Here is a 15,114-nt window from a genome sequence, read left to right as displayed (position 1 = left end):
TATTATTTTGTATTGGATTGGATACAGGACTTTGTATTGAATCCAATACAAAATATTTGAATTTCCCGCTACGACTCCCGTCGACGGGCGCATGCACTGACATCATCAGGAATCGCCGAGGGACGCGTACGCGAAGGCAGGGTGTTCTAATTCTTTCGGAACTTCCGTACTTCCATGCAAAAAGTGTTAAATTTTTTGCATGGAAATGTATTTTAGATTGTAGGCCATAATTCACCGAATTACTCAAAAATTACCCATAATTTACCGAATTACCGCATAACTCACCAAAATATGTCCAAAATTTTATAAATTTAATAATAAAATTTTTTTTTAAACAACATAAAAAAAAAATCTTTTAAAAAAAAAAGTAGTGTATAATGTAATGTAACTGTATAGTAGCTTTTATAATATATATATAATACAATTATATATATATTATATAAAAATTTCTTTGTATTGGACTCAATACAGCTTTTTTGTATTGAGTTCAATGCAAAGGTATTTAAATTTCCCGCCCCGCACCACCCCGGGGAAACCCCGTAGATCGTCACTGCACACGCCGGGAGAAGACAGAAGAGGACAGACGTCTCCGGAGGAGCTGCAGGGACAAGGTAAGTATTTTTTTCCAGTTGAAATCTGATTGTCATACAATGTTGTATGACAATCCGATTGCACTGTAATGTTTATACCTTGGTTCGGGGTTAATGATTATAGCAAGTTAACTTACCCCGAACCAAGGTCGGGCTAACCGCCCGGGTGGGTAAGACCTATGTTTTTTATGTACCTGTATTATTTTCTCTTTTATATGAAGATTCTGTATATTGTATTATAGTGTCAGTAGTCCTTTATTAAGTATCTGCAGCATATACTACATATTACTACCATTATGCATGTTAGTCACCTGTTACATGACTGATGACAGGATAGATTTACTAATTCTGAAAGTTCTTTGCTAACTTTTCACATCCCTGCAAGAGAACAATTATTAATTGTCCAGGAAATCCCAACATTGCCAGTAAATGTTTCTTTTAAAATCTATTTTAGATAGCTGGCCTCAAGGTAAAATGTTGCTCATTGCCCATTCGAAGCCAGTTGATATAATGTGTTATAACCTTAAGAGGAACAGCAGGCATAGTCGGGTTAATAGGAATGCCTACAAAATGCCAATCTGCAAGCCTTTGTTATAAATATACATAAAGCATCTAATTTCTCTCCGTCAGGTGAGCACAGAGAAACTGATTCATGCTGCAGGACGCACGACCATTGTGAGCATGTCATCCATCCCTTAACCTCCGATTATGGCTATTGGAACCTCCGCTGGCACACAATCAGTCACTGCCAGTGTGACAACAAGTAAGTTTCTTCTTCTTATTATATTATATATATTATAGATATTGACATAAGCAAAGACTGGTATATGAATAAGGAAGTTTTGTAGTAAAATAGAATTGTAAAAATGTAATAATTCACAAGTAGTCTCTAAATCCGTAGATCACGTATAAACTCTACAATACTGGCAGACATAATGCTACAGTTGGAATAAAAAAAAAAAACTATGGATGGGCCTTTGTGACCAGGAGTATAGTGCTATGCATTGACAAAGATTTTTTGGACACAAACTGAATATATGACCCAAGGCCAACACCTTCACCCTACTAATAACACAATTTTATTCAGTACGTCTTACCAATAAAACTAATATGAGCACATCACACGTATAATTAGCAAAACTACTCAACTATACCCATGATGTTGATTACATCTCCAAAGTATAATATATATATTTAAATACAGTACAGGTTCAAAAATCTGGCAACCTCCTCCTAAAGTGTGCCCGACTTTTGAAAATTCTGGATTTTTGAAGGTTATATATGCTGTATATATTAAAATAAAATAACACTAAATGAAAAGCAAAATAAATTTTATTGTTCACCAACTAAATAAAACAGTTTTACAGAATTTTAGTTCGACTAAACAAAGTAGTGCCTCGGAATTTTAATCATTACTGTACCCTCGAAAAGAAGCTAAATAGCAGACAGGCTGTCAGGATGATCATCTTTATGACTGACAGTAACAGCATCCTCAGCAGCAGGAACGGCTTCATTTTATGGAGGAAAAGCAAAACCTAACAGCTGATTCTGGAGTACAGCACCATCAAAACATAAACAGTGCCTCCAGAAAACAGTGTAAATTTGAAAATGTGCTACGAAATCCATGCCGGAAAACTGAAGGATCCGGATTATTGAAGGCCGGATTTTTAAAGTCAACTGTATATATATTACAATATTTAGCAACATGGCAATTTACTAGTACATTGAAACGTCAAATAAAATCTTATTAAAAATATTCTCAATTTTAATTAGAAGGATCTTCTGCTCTAACCAGTATGCCTTAACAAAATATAGATAGTCATATACACACCAATAGGTTCATATCATATTTATTAAGTGTCTGAAGCAGAATTGGAAACAACATTTTCAACACGTTTCAAAAACACCAGTCCACTTCCTCAGGAGCTCAATGTGTTTTACACAGTCCACGTGCACAGTAGTCCATGACAGTATACACATCAATCCTTCACAATATAACTAAGTTGAACACATTATGAGTAAACTTTAATTGCTGTAACAGGGGAAAAGAAGATTTTATTTTTATTTAGGACTGGCCTCATTCAGTCATATGTCCAGCCGTTTACCCTTGCTGATACACTACTAATTACATAATTTCACTGCTTGTGCTTGGTTTTAAATTGTTATTTAACAAACATTGTAGTAACAAAATAACTGTGTAAAAAATCACACACACTGTACTCATTCACATCTTTCTCATTGATATTGTCTCACCGGTGTTTAGACTGAGCTGCTCTGTTCCCAAACAGTGAGTTTGTCCTTGGCTGATGTGATTTCTTTCACCTAAGACTTATTAGGCCGTTTCCAAAATATTCTAACAACCCTAAAACATGTCAAATCCAACAACTGAATTTGATCTGAATCCAATAATCTGACACAATTGATAACTTCAGGTCATTGCACTTTTCATATGATTATTTTGTATTGAATTGTTGGAAGTTGGAAGCTAAGTTTTTCATAAAGTGGATCGGGGCAGCAAGGGAACACATTGAAGATAAAGGGTTGCTATCAAATATTTAATTTACTTGAATACAGAGAAAACATCATAACCCTAATTTTTTTTTCTTTAGAGCTAAGAAAAAATAAAAAGTATGTAAACCTATGTTGTTTAGAGTCTTGCCCCTCTGGAAAATACAGAAGCTCCTATTATCTATAGCTCAGTTACCTAGTTCATATACAACATCCATGATAGTAAAACACATGGTAAGAGAAAGGACATTTGGAGGCTATGATTAAAGAATACATCTTAGTGTTGGATAGAAGAGGGAATGAATAAAAGTTCCGTCACGTTATTTTTGCTGTGTCACATTAGCAAGTTTCACTGCCTGTCTCAGGGACAAAACAGGAAGAGGGAATTTTTGTGAAAGATGTCAAAGTTGCAAAACAGCACCAGCACACATAGGTCAATAGGGATTCTTTTTTTCACAGTAATATTATAACCATACATACAACCCAATGTTGTCTAAATGAAGAGGCACCCCATGGTTTAAAAACAGTGCCATTACAATACATTATTAAGACACTTCACTGGCTACAGGAATAGAAGTAAATGGAATGGTTAATTAGACCTATCTTCAGAAAGTTGGCTAATGCATTTTAGTTTAAATAAAGTTCATAAAAGCTGGTGAAATCAGATTTCATTGTGTAAAAAGAGACTGTTTTAATATATATACTGTATATATAAACTACCTTTGGGATTAGTTGGTTTGTTACGGTTACTGTGACCTTCAATATTATCAATGAAATGGAATGTGTAAACATGGGGCCAAAAACCATGACAAAGTCTGGAAGGCCAACGTGTGGAAACAAATGGTAACAAATAGATAATGGAACAGTGTCAGGGTTAATAAATATGAGCTTCCTATTTGTAACAGATTTACGTTACCACATAGAGTGGAATAATACCATTTTATACCTAGTGCTAAGCAAAACCTTCCAACAATACAATTCTAATTCTTTACCACATCATATTCTCTAGGTGTGCAAAAGCCATGTGAAGATTATATTAGGCTGACATTAGTAACACATTATGCAGACTTACCTGCTATAAGGTAGTCCTCCAACACTTTACTATCCAGGCTCCCATTGGACACCAGCAATTGTATCTTCACCAGTTCATTTTGCAGTTATGAAGTCTTCTATGACATTACACATGCCAGGATTGTACTCATTTGGGGAAATGTGCTGAAAGGCAGGCTTCAGCAGCTTAGACAGTAGAGACATTACAAAATTTTCTGTATTAAAGAAAAGACTGTCTGACATTTCTTTTTCAGTAGAGTTTATTTCCTCTTTAAGGTTGCAAATGAGTCTGTAATAGCTAGAAATGTGAATCTGGATGTGGATTTATGGACATGTGGAAGTGAAAAAATAACTTTCAGCATCAAAAATGTGTATAAGTGGCTAAATGGGATCCCATCTTTAAGCAGTGCTTGGGTTTTGAGTTATTGGTTTTTCACAAGTTGGCCAGTACCTACTTATTAATTACGTATAACAAAAACAGCCATATTTCACTGTAGTATAGGTTGATGTATATTGTATTGTGTGTAAGCTGATGTAAAGCCTGATTAAAGAGGCTTTTAATTTTTGTTATCCTTTGTAAAATCTTGGTACTGATCTCCTAGAGTAAATTCCTGTCTACATGCATGCACTCATGGCTGCATTATGTTTTATAAATCAAATTTGTAATGGTGAGGATGGTGGACCATAACTGCATAATGTGTGTTAAAATATCCCCTCGTAGTCTTTGTCAGAAGTCTGTAGGTGGGGGTAACAATTTAGGAGCATAATTTGTAGAAAGGATCACCAAGTTCTTGAATCTATTTAAATCTGCTAAACTTCAAAATGTTGAAACTGACTTTGAAATTACATATGATAAATGTTATAAGAGGTTTTAGTATGTTGGGTTTACATACACTTGAAGTTAGTAGAGCCTGCCGAGATGCCTGTGCGGTAGTTGCATAGTGGCTGAAAAAAGGCACAAAAATTATTTTCCAGCTGTGTGTTCTTAATTCAAATTATAACATCCAAGTTAAAGATATATTAGTATCTGTAAAATACTTATGGATGGATAAAGGACCATCCCCCTAAAAAAAGGTGTAACTACCTTTACTATTGCACACTATTGTGATTAATTTAGCATAAAATGGCTATTTCTGAAACAGTCCACTGATTGGTACTGCAACTGATAGCAAACCATTAACTATGGGTGACAACGCCCTGTCAAAATATCTCACAAATAATGTTTATGATAGCCACAAGTCAGGAGATGGTTACTTAAAAAATCTCAAGTTAGTCTACAATTAGGAAAAGGAAAGTGTTTGGTACTACTAGAACCATGCCGGGATGGAATACGAGGGTTAGATCATGCAACATTGATGCAGTTACAGGAATTTATTTCAAAGAGTGATCATTGTGTGCATGTGACAATATCACAAGTGCTTCACCAACGTGGCTTGTATGTGTGGGTTGCTAGAAAAATGCCCCACCTCAAAAAAGGCCACAATAGGAAAATTGATTGCAGTCTACCAATGGACACCATCCAATGCTGATGAGCTTGAACGGTTCTTTAAAGAAGAATGGGCAAATAAATGTAAATGTGCAAAGAAGTATCCCAACAGACTGAAGGTTGTGGGTAAACCAAAAAGTACTGACATTAAAGGGGGTGATCCTTTATTCATTCCAATTACTTATGTATGATTTTTTTATATATATATATATTGCTATTATATCTTTCACTTTGATGTTGCAAGTTGCATTGAGTAAATACACCTGTAACTTTTTTTGTGTTTATGTATCTCTTTATTGCAGAAAACAAAGAAACAAAACGTGAATATTTAGAAAGAGGTTATTATTTTTTACCAAGTGTAACATCGTTCTCTGTCAGAGCAAAACTCCTGACTATTCTACAGCATGTGATTGGGATCAGTGCGATTTCCCATAGGAACATGAAGAATTTGCAGAATAGTATATTGTGCTTGTGGGCAACCATAGGGGGTAGTCTGACAATGTATTCTTTATGGAAGGTTCCTTTTTATTATTATTATTATTATTATTAGTAAACAGGATTTATATAGCGCCAACATATTACGCAGCGCTGTACATTAAATAGGGATATTGTTCATTCCTGACAAGGCTATTATATTCTATATATTTTAACATATATATAATATCAGTGACTAGCACTGTTGTGCTAGGTCCCAGGTTCAAATCCCCGCCAGGGCAGGATCTTTATAGAGTTTGTATGTTCTCTCTGTTTGCGTGGGTTTACTCTTGCATCCAAACAATTAGCAGTTAGGTTGTTTCCCCCCCCCCAAAATTGGCATTAGACTGTGGTGATAACATATGACTATAGCAGGGACATGTTAATAAAACTAAAATATTTATATAATTTTGATGCCACTAATGTTAATTACACACACATTGCTTATAGTCAGCTGGATAACTATTGATATTTGACTTCATTCCTAGACATATTCCAAGAAGACTGCAGTTACATAACACTGTGGAGTGTAAAATATGTAGCTGCCATTACTTGAAAAGAATTTCCAGGGATATTCTGCTGGCAAATAAGTTTTTTTTCAGGATTGTTTATTAGGGGCTCTTAAGAATAATAATACTATCATAGCAAGTTTACCAAATCATTTAACAAATTGTTTTGGTTCTAAATGTATCTCACTAAAAAGCTAATCCAGACAGACGGACAATTTATTGTCAATGCCCACACCTTAAAGCAATCGCTGTTCGCTCAGAAACTGCTGTTTTCAATAGTGAGCAAATGACAGAGGTATTTACCTTTAGAGGAAATATAACTAGACTTTATTCTATCTTATTTTAAGATACCTTCAGGATTAGTATATATGTAGCATTTCATTCACTTACCCCACGTGCATACACTACAAGTAGTAGCATGCATTAAACTGTGTGTACAATGGTATTGGGCCTGATGATGGAAAGTGAGGGTTTGTTAACAGATTCAAAGTAAATTTTGCTGTTTAGTGAAAAGTAAATCTGGGTGGGCCTATTTACATTTGTGAATTGGGTTTCATAATAATGTGCATTGTGATAAGGAAGCGTATTCATTTTAATTGGCTGCCAACACACCCATTACATGCAATACAAGACATTTTGTGTAATGCAACACACACTCATACATTGCCAAATGATTGGCAAAACTACAATGTAAGTGCATTGGAGGGGGGGCAGACTAGAGCAGCCTTTCTCAACTCCTTGAACACACGGGAACCCTTGAAATGAGGTCTCAGGAACCCCCCGACAATTGTTACGATATGCCCAGTTTTTGGTACAATAGCATGGTGGTTAAAAGGATAAATGCCTTTTTCACGGTCAGCCAATGAAAAAATTGACACCTGTACAGACAGCCAAATGGATTGTTGGAATCATTGGTAACTAACCAGAGAGGCACAAATTGCTCAGTGCCTAAAGAACCCCTAGCAGCCTTAGGAGGGACCCCGGTTGAGAAACACCAGTCTAGGGTAAAATTGTCTCCAAGCATACTGAGCAGTAACTATTGCCCTTACTGAAGACTAATAGTTACATACAAGTTAAGAGCCTGTTTATACCCAAATGAACCATGTTCTGTTTGATATTTTGTTTATAGTACTGATTACAATTGAATTCCAACAGGTCTTTATATTTTTGTAGACATTGTGGTGCCTAGAGCACTAGGGCTTTAATACTAAAGATATAGGTGCAAATGATCATCATGTTGACTCTCTTTTCAAAATTTTCAGTATGACAGAGAGGTAAATAACATGAAAGAAGTCATTGCTGTCAGCCTCTATATCTCCCTTAAGGCCAGTTATACTCTACATAAATCATAGAGATAAACAACTCAAACTTTGCAGGTAAAAGGATGAATTGTGCTATTGCAGACTTGCAATGACAGTTTTACCACTTACCATATTAATTTGATTGTTACAATGTTTCCCTCCAGGTTTAAGGAATGCCTTCGAAATGTCAATGATACAGCTTCCCGGGTGGTGGGACAGGCCTTCTTCAATGTCATTAGGGTGCAGTGCTTCGAGTTCTCCTACAAGCAGCAGTGTGCAAAAAGGACCTGGTATGGATGGTATGTATAATGAATGTAACCATTTTATATGCCAATGCAGATAGGTTTATCAATGTGAAACCAATACACTGCCTGACTCTCACCACAGAGCCTAATAATGACATGATGATGGGTAACTCATTGCCAACAGTAAAAGTTTTATATCTTTAAATATGTAAAACACTAACTAGAACCTTCACTTGATTTGCTTCTTTTTGGACCAATCACACTAAAGAGGATCTTTCACCTATGAGTTATCCAAGTAATATTGTGTTGCCAAGCCTTGATATAGTTAAACAATAAGATATCAAGAAAGGACAGAGGGGTTTGTTGGCATAACACACTTAACTTGGCCAGTGAGTGGCACTAGACATTAAACTACTAAGTAAAGGTTCAAAATCTGGGACTTGTCACTTGTTCCGTTACCTTAGAATACATATAGGTATCAAACTGGAAATTTTAATCAACACATCGATAACAATTTAAAACGTTCAATAACGAAGGGTCGCAGCAGTCGTTTTTAGGTGACCCGACACGTGTCGGCTGACAGTTAGGCTTCCTCAGGGGTAATATTGGCTTGTAATATTAGTGGTACAACAATTGTGGAGATGGAGGTCACCAGATTCATTTAGACCCAACCATGTCCATGAAAAGGGTGTACAAATCAAAAGTATCTGTAAAGATGAAGAAAAACTACTTGGGCATGTTGTTCTAGCTGCCTGAGGTACTCACAAAAGTTGTTGGAGAGATCTCAGTATCATAGTTCTTGTGATGAACTAACCAAGCGGATCTGTATTCCATGCTCCTTAATCCATGCCCCACAGTGCCGTTCTCTCATTTTACTCTCTGCTAGAACTAATCAGACTGTGTCGGGCAGGAGATTACTTTGCCCACAGATTCTGGACATGTAGCAACTGAACACAGGAACTATACCAAGGCACTTCAGAAGACCTTATCTCACCAATCATCTGGCGTGTGTTCATAGCCTTAAGAATCTTGTGTGAGAATTACAAGCAGATAAAAAATTAGGTGTATTCTATTTTATTTCTTAAAGGGAATCTACACTGGGACATGTGAGCCTCCATTGCTGGACTCATTATATACATAATTCTTTATACCTTCTTTTTGGACCGTTAACTTTTGGGACTGGCACCCTAGCTCAGTTAGTGTTAGGTAAAAAGAACAAAGCATGAATTCCTAAATGCTGACACTTATTTCCAAGACAGCTGTCTAATCTGGGATATGTCTTACATTTGAAAGAGCTTTTCTCACTTCCATTGAAAACAAAGGGATATCCCCTATCCGTACACACAGGATAGGATTAAAAACACAAACCTGGTTTTAACCTATCCCTTCTAAGAAAACAAAAACAAAACTAGAGCTGAAAGACGATGATAATTGTCTTACCTATGAAAACACTTTTAGAACTCTATCATTTTGCTAATCCAAATATTTTAGACAGACAACAAATCCAGGTTTTGACTTGGTTAAGGATCATGGCAGCCTGTGATTGGATAAAGAAGGAGCAATTAGAGTCTGATTAGTTTAACCTTCTGTTTTTCTCTCTCATCAGTCAGCACCCAGCGGTCTCTGTAGTAAATACCAACTGACTTACATTTCCTTTATTTCAGTTGCATCTTTAGAAGAGTGAACACTCTACAATTACAAAGCGCTGTATACATTAAATAGGGGTAGCAAATGAGAGACAGACACAGACAGTGACACAGGAGCAGAAGAAGACCCTGCCCTGAAGAGCTTACTTATCTAGCAGGTAGGGGAAGTATCACACAATAGGAGGGGAGATATGGCATGGTGGGAAGTAGTGAGGGTTTAGGAGACAGAAGACAGGTAGGCAAGTTTGAAGAGATGGGCTTTAAGGGCTCCTTTAAATGAGCAAGCCGAACAGGACGAGGAAGACCATTCCAGGGAGTCAGGGCAACTCTAAAAATGTCTTGGAGCCGTGCGTGTGATGAGATTATGAGTTAGGAAATCATTAGTAAATTATTAGAGAAGTAAAGAGAGCTGCCAGGGATGTATTTTTCTATCAGGTCAGAAAGGTAATTGGGACAAGAACTGTAGAGAGATTTGAAGGCAAAGCACAGGAGCTTGAATTTGATTCTAAGGTGAAATGGAAGCCAATGAAGAGAACCACAAAGAGAGCACATCTCCCTTATTTAACCTCCTGGGCGGTTAATTTCTGTCCGGACTGGTATGTCTAAAAGCAGTACATTGTTTTTCATGAAAATGTATTTTACAGTATATTGTAATATGATTATAATAAATTTTGAAACACAAAATCATGTCAAAATATTAAATAATTTTTTTTTTAAATTAAAATAAATAAAATTATATGCATACTATTATATTATACTGTAAAATAAATGTTCATGAAAGACAATGTACTGCTTTTACACATATAAAACCAATGTATTGGTTTCAATACAGCTATTTTGTATTGAACACAATACAAATAGATTTGAAATTCCCACCACGGCCCGAAAGGAATGTCCGAACGCACCAACGTCACCAGGAACTCCCCAGTGACTCATCGGATGCAGAGGACACCGGCCAAAGGAAGCAAGAAGACGAGGATCATGGAGGATGCCGGCGGATCAGGTAAGGCTAGATTTATTATTCTATTTCGCTCTTTTAGGTTACACTCGGGGTTACCGCTTGGCAGGTTAAATACAACTGCTTTGCCAAAACAGTAAGTGATTACAACACAAGCTTTATAACAACAACAATCTGTATAATATAACCTGGGATAAATATTGCTTGCATATGTTCTTTTTCTTGATATATATTTTTATTACTGATAACTGTATAAAAAAGGCAGGCATCTGTTTGTTTATCCAGGTATTTTATGAGATGATACACTTTTATGCATGTGGTTGTTTTCTAGGTGTGAGGAGTATGTAAATATGACGGTGGCTGTTCCAAAAGACTCCAACCTCTTTGATTATGGAGGAAATCTAATTGACAAGCCAACTTTATCAAAAGAAATCGATTCCACTAAACCACCGTCAACAGACTTGTCACCTGAACCACCAACTCTGGGACAAGTCATGAAAGCTACTGAAGACTTGCTGAAGATCATGATGACGATAAGTCCGGGTACTTCACCAGACCAATCAAAAGTGGACGACAGCACTGCTGGAAAGAACAAGGCAGACAAGAAGAAGAAGGAAAGGAAAAATAAAAAGGGAAAAGGTCTAAAAGGTAAAAGGAAAAAGTCCAAAAAGGAGAATGTTGACTCTCCAGCCAAAGACATCTGGGATGAGAAGTCTGTAAAAGATGAGAAGGCAGAGCCAGAGAATCAACCTCTTGACATTTTAGATGTAGAACCTAAACAAAACGCTTTCAATGATGTCCTTAATGATGAGCCTATCAGGAACAATGATGCGAAAACACCTACACCAATGACAACTACCTACATAAAGGTAAAACTGCAAGAGAAGATAACATCAGCTCCCCCTGTATCTAGACCTTGTACCCAGAAACCTCCAAGAAAAAACAGGAAAGAACGAAAGGGGAGAAAAGAGAGGAAGAAGAAACCCAAAACAGAATCCTGCAGTCCATCAAACATGCAATAAACAATGTCTTGTTATTCCTTACAATGCTAATGTTTCACTAGAAAATGTTGGCGAATAGGCTAAATTCCAGGGAAGTGTGCAAAAATAATGCCATTAACCACTTTGCTGCTATATAATTTGCTAAAATATTTACGTTTTTTTTTCTGCATTGCATAAGAGAGAATGCAATCTGCTGTGTGTACTTTGGTAAACTGTATTTATGCCAATGAGCTGGAACTGGATTTCCTGTATGAATTGGTGTTACATGGGGATGGACAGTAATAATTTATTTCCTCCTCCTCCTCCTCCTCTTTCTTTTAAGGCAAAATTTACAGATCAGGGTTTTACATTACTTATCATTAATTGCTATAGATGTGGAAAACAATGTATCAAAACCCTGAGAGGTAAGTGTACCTCAACATTGCAGTAGGACTGTGCGTCAAACAGGGAGGATTGTATTAAGTTCAATCAACAATGACAACCCCATATTTTTGAATACCTAATATATACAGTAAATTCACAACTAAAATAAATGCTATAATGTGCTTGAAATAAAATTGATGTCATTGAATTTTTAATTTTTTACATTTAAGTCTACATTGATAAAACTGAAAGCATGCTTATTTCAGGTCAGATAATTGAACTGTTGCAAGAAGTACTGAGGCAGGGTGCTGTGATGTTTTTCTGGAAGTTAGAACTACTACAGTACTTGGGGTTTACCCCCTTCGACCAGAGGTAATCTATCTGTATTACACAGACAGGCACAGGGACTTTGTGACCTTAAAATAGGTATATAATGAAAACCGAAATATTTTTTTTTTTACTTAAGATGTTACTTCAGATGTTACTGAAGGGGAATGGAGTAACCACGGATGGAAAAACAAACTGATCACATTTCAGCTTTAAAGGCAGAACAAAACCCTGTGTTACTCACCTGCCTGATCCCGTATTTTCGTTCCCTCCAGGTGATCTTCGGCCAACTTAATTTGGACGAACCAGGATGATGTAACTCATAAACAGGCCTTAAGTCCTGGAATGCCGAGTATTCTGGCAACCAAAGCTGAAGCTGCACATGCACAACTCAGATTTTTTGCCAGGAACCCGGAGCAATCAGGCAGGTAGGAGAGATTATTGCAAAATGGGCATTGCCTGTCCCTTTCTGTAATAATGACCTTTAAAACCCCATTGAAACCTGACTGGTCATACAGGCAAATTTTGTTCAAGGAAGGTCAATTCACAAGAGCCTGAAGACAGATACCAGACCCATAATGACAAAATCTCACAAATACATGAATATATTTGCCTTCAGAGTGCTGGGTTGGGGTCACAGAAGACCGACAATGCCTAGACATATCTTTATAGTCAAAATGAACTTACACTGGAACTGTTACTTACAGAAGGTTTTCAGAAAATATATGCTTCTGAAAGCAAACATGTTTAATAAACTTTTTGAGCTGTTGCGAAAATCAGTTTGGCCACCAAATCTGTAAACCTTCAAACCTTTCGCAACAGAAGGATTAAAGACAGCAAGCCAAGGGACTGTTTCAATTGAGCAACTACCACACAGATCCATAAATCATTTTGTCCAGACTATTTTATTTGCCTGCCTCAAAAGAAAAACAAAAATAAAAAAAATAAAATAAAAGACAACTTTAGGTGCCACCAGAATCCATGACACCTATACACTGCATGTGAAACAATAAAAAAAAAAGCTTATGTCACATATGTATGCACTGAGCCTGTATAGGGACACGGCTGCAAAATTACAGTCAGCTGCACTTTGCAGTGAGGCGCGAAAATAGAGCAAAGATGAAAAATAAATACCCAAATGAATAAAACTTTGTTACTATATGTAGCATGTTCTTCTGTAATCTATTTTTTTTTTAGAGGATAGAAGAAGAGACTGTGTTGTCTGCCATCCCCCCAAAAACTTAATGCTTCCAGTCAGCTTTTAGTTCCACATAATTTTATAAAATGGCTCCAGCCAGTCAACATAAGCATCAGAATTATTAGAGCCTCGAGATCTTCGTTTCAGACCTCTATTGTTTTATTTTGCATTCTTTGGCAGAGTATCCAATTAAAAAAGAACAGCAAAGCCCATCCTATGTTTTAAAACATAGCCCATAAAAACATAACTGTTTTTCTACCGAGGTCATCATAGCACTTTTACCTCCTTTCTTTGAAGTAAACCAATACTTTGATATGAAAACAATCTGATTTTAACTCTTGTTATTAAAGCATGATTCCAAGTGCTCACATAAATTTGAGTGTCACACTGGAAAAGTCCAATCTTCTTATGCAGGTCAGTGGATGTATTAGCCCACTGAAACATATAAATCAACCCAAACTTCGAGATTGGGAACTTTTTCCTACAACTGTCATGTCAAAAATAAAAGGGAAATTGACGCTCTTGTGTGTGTCCTTTGAGTTGGTTTCCCATCTCTTGCACTTATCGGTCCATTTCATCCAGTAGTGGTGTGGCATCTCCTGCGACAGACATGGGTGTACTTTCAATCATAGGACTTGGAGATGGACGAGGGGTTAACCGCTGCTTCTGTTTTCGCCTTTCTGCTTCTTTTTCATGCAGCCACTGCTCTGCCATTTTGCCCCAGTCGATAGGGGTCTGGCTACTTGTTCTGGTAACAAAATATATTAGTGTTAGTATATGTGACTAGACTAAATAGACTAAAAAAAAAAAATCCTAGAGCTATAGTGAAAACATAATGAGCCGATTTACAAAAGCACGCATGGCTGCATGCCTCCTAGCAGAGGGGAAGCTTTAGGTTACCCAGATTTTTTGTTTTTTTACAGCATGAAGCAAAGGTATGTTTTGCACAGAAACAGTCATAAGCAGGTGAGGGGCTCCAAATAATTTAAAATTCATCTGACCTCTACTTGTATAAATCTTAGCTGGAAGTAGCAAAGATAGACCTTAAAACATATCTTTGGTTATGCAACTGCTCCTGGTGCCTTAACATAATCAGTAAAAAACCTTGCTTATTCCAAAAAGTGGTAAATGTATCATAGGAAAACAGATCTCCTCCAAACCAATGTACAATTCCTAATGCAAACAAGGAGGCAAAGGAGGGCAGGAAGGGGTTTACTATGAAGGAAAACATCAGATTTTCTTAATGGGGGAAACAATAACCATTTTTTTCCCCCAATTCAATGGCGAACACTTTTGTAACTAACTGGGTTTGCAGCACTTATACAGCAGTTTACCAAGACACAGGTATTTAAGGGTCATATTTACAAATCTACGCAATTCCTTAAAAAATAAAATCTTGCAAAGAACAGAAAACATGAATGCAGATCTAAACAAACAGATTAAAAAAATAAAAAAAGG

At 36.6% G+C, this 15,114-nt stretch overlaps 2 protein-coding genes across 3 annotated transcripts in view; one reads left to right on the top strand and one right to left on the bottom strand.

The window, feature by feature from the left end:
• Positions 1 to 12,325, top strand: part of PROCA1 (protein interacting with cyclin A1) — an 18,631-nt gene extending 6,306 nt beyond the window's left edge. Inside the window, exons 2-4 of the mRNA XM_072430218.1 lie at positions 1,221 to 1,353; positions 8,083 to 8,217; positions 11,099 to 12,325. Of these exons, the coding sequence (XP_072286319.1) occupies positions 1,221 to 1,353; positions 8,083 to 8,217; positions 11,099 to 11,789 (959 nt within the window). The 3' untranslated portion in view covers positions 11,790 to 12,325. The remainder of the gene's footprint in view (positions 1 to 1,220; positions 1,354 to 8,082; positions 8,218 to 11,098) is intronic.
• The window catches only part of SUPT6H (SPT6 homolog, histone chaperone and transcription elongation factor), a 29,402-nt gene continuing 26,350 nt past the window's right edge, over positions 12,063 to 15,114 (bottom strand). For both annotated transcript variants that reach the window (XM_072430204.1, XM_072430196.1), the window contains one exon: positions 12,063 to 14,404. In XM_072430204.1, the coding sequence (XP_072286305.1) occupies positions 14,218 to 14,404 (187 nt within the window). In that variant the 3' untranslated portion in view covers positions 12,063 to 14,217. The remainder of the gene's footprint in view (positions 14,405 to 15,114) is intronic.

The sequence above is a fragment of the Pyxicephalus adspersus genome, chromosome 1 (genome assembly GCF_032062135.1).
Source record: "Pyxicephalus adspersus chromosome 1, UCB_Pads_2.0, whole genome shotgun sequence".
In the NCBI taxonomy this organism is placed as follows: Eukaryota; Metazoa; Chordata; class Amphibia; order Anura; family Pyxicephalidae; genus Pyxicephalus; species Pyxicephalus adspersus.
Note: the sequence above shows the minus strand (reverse complement) of the source record. Positions and strands in the feature narration are given on the sequence as shown.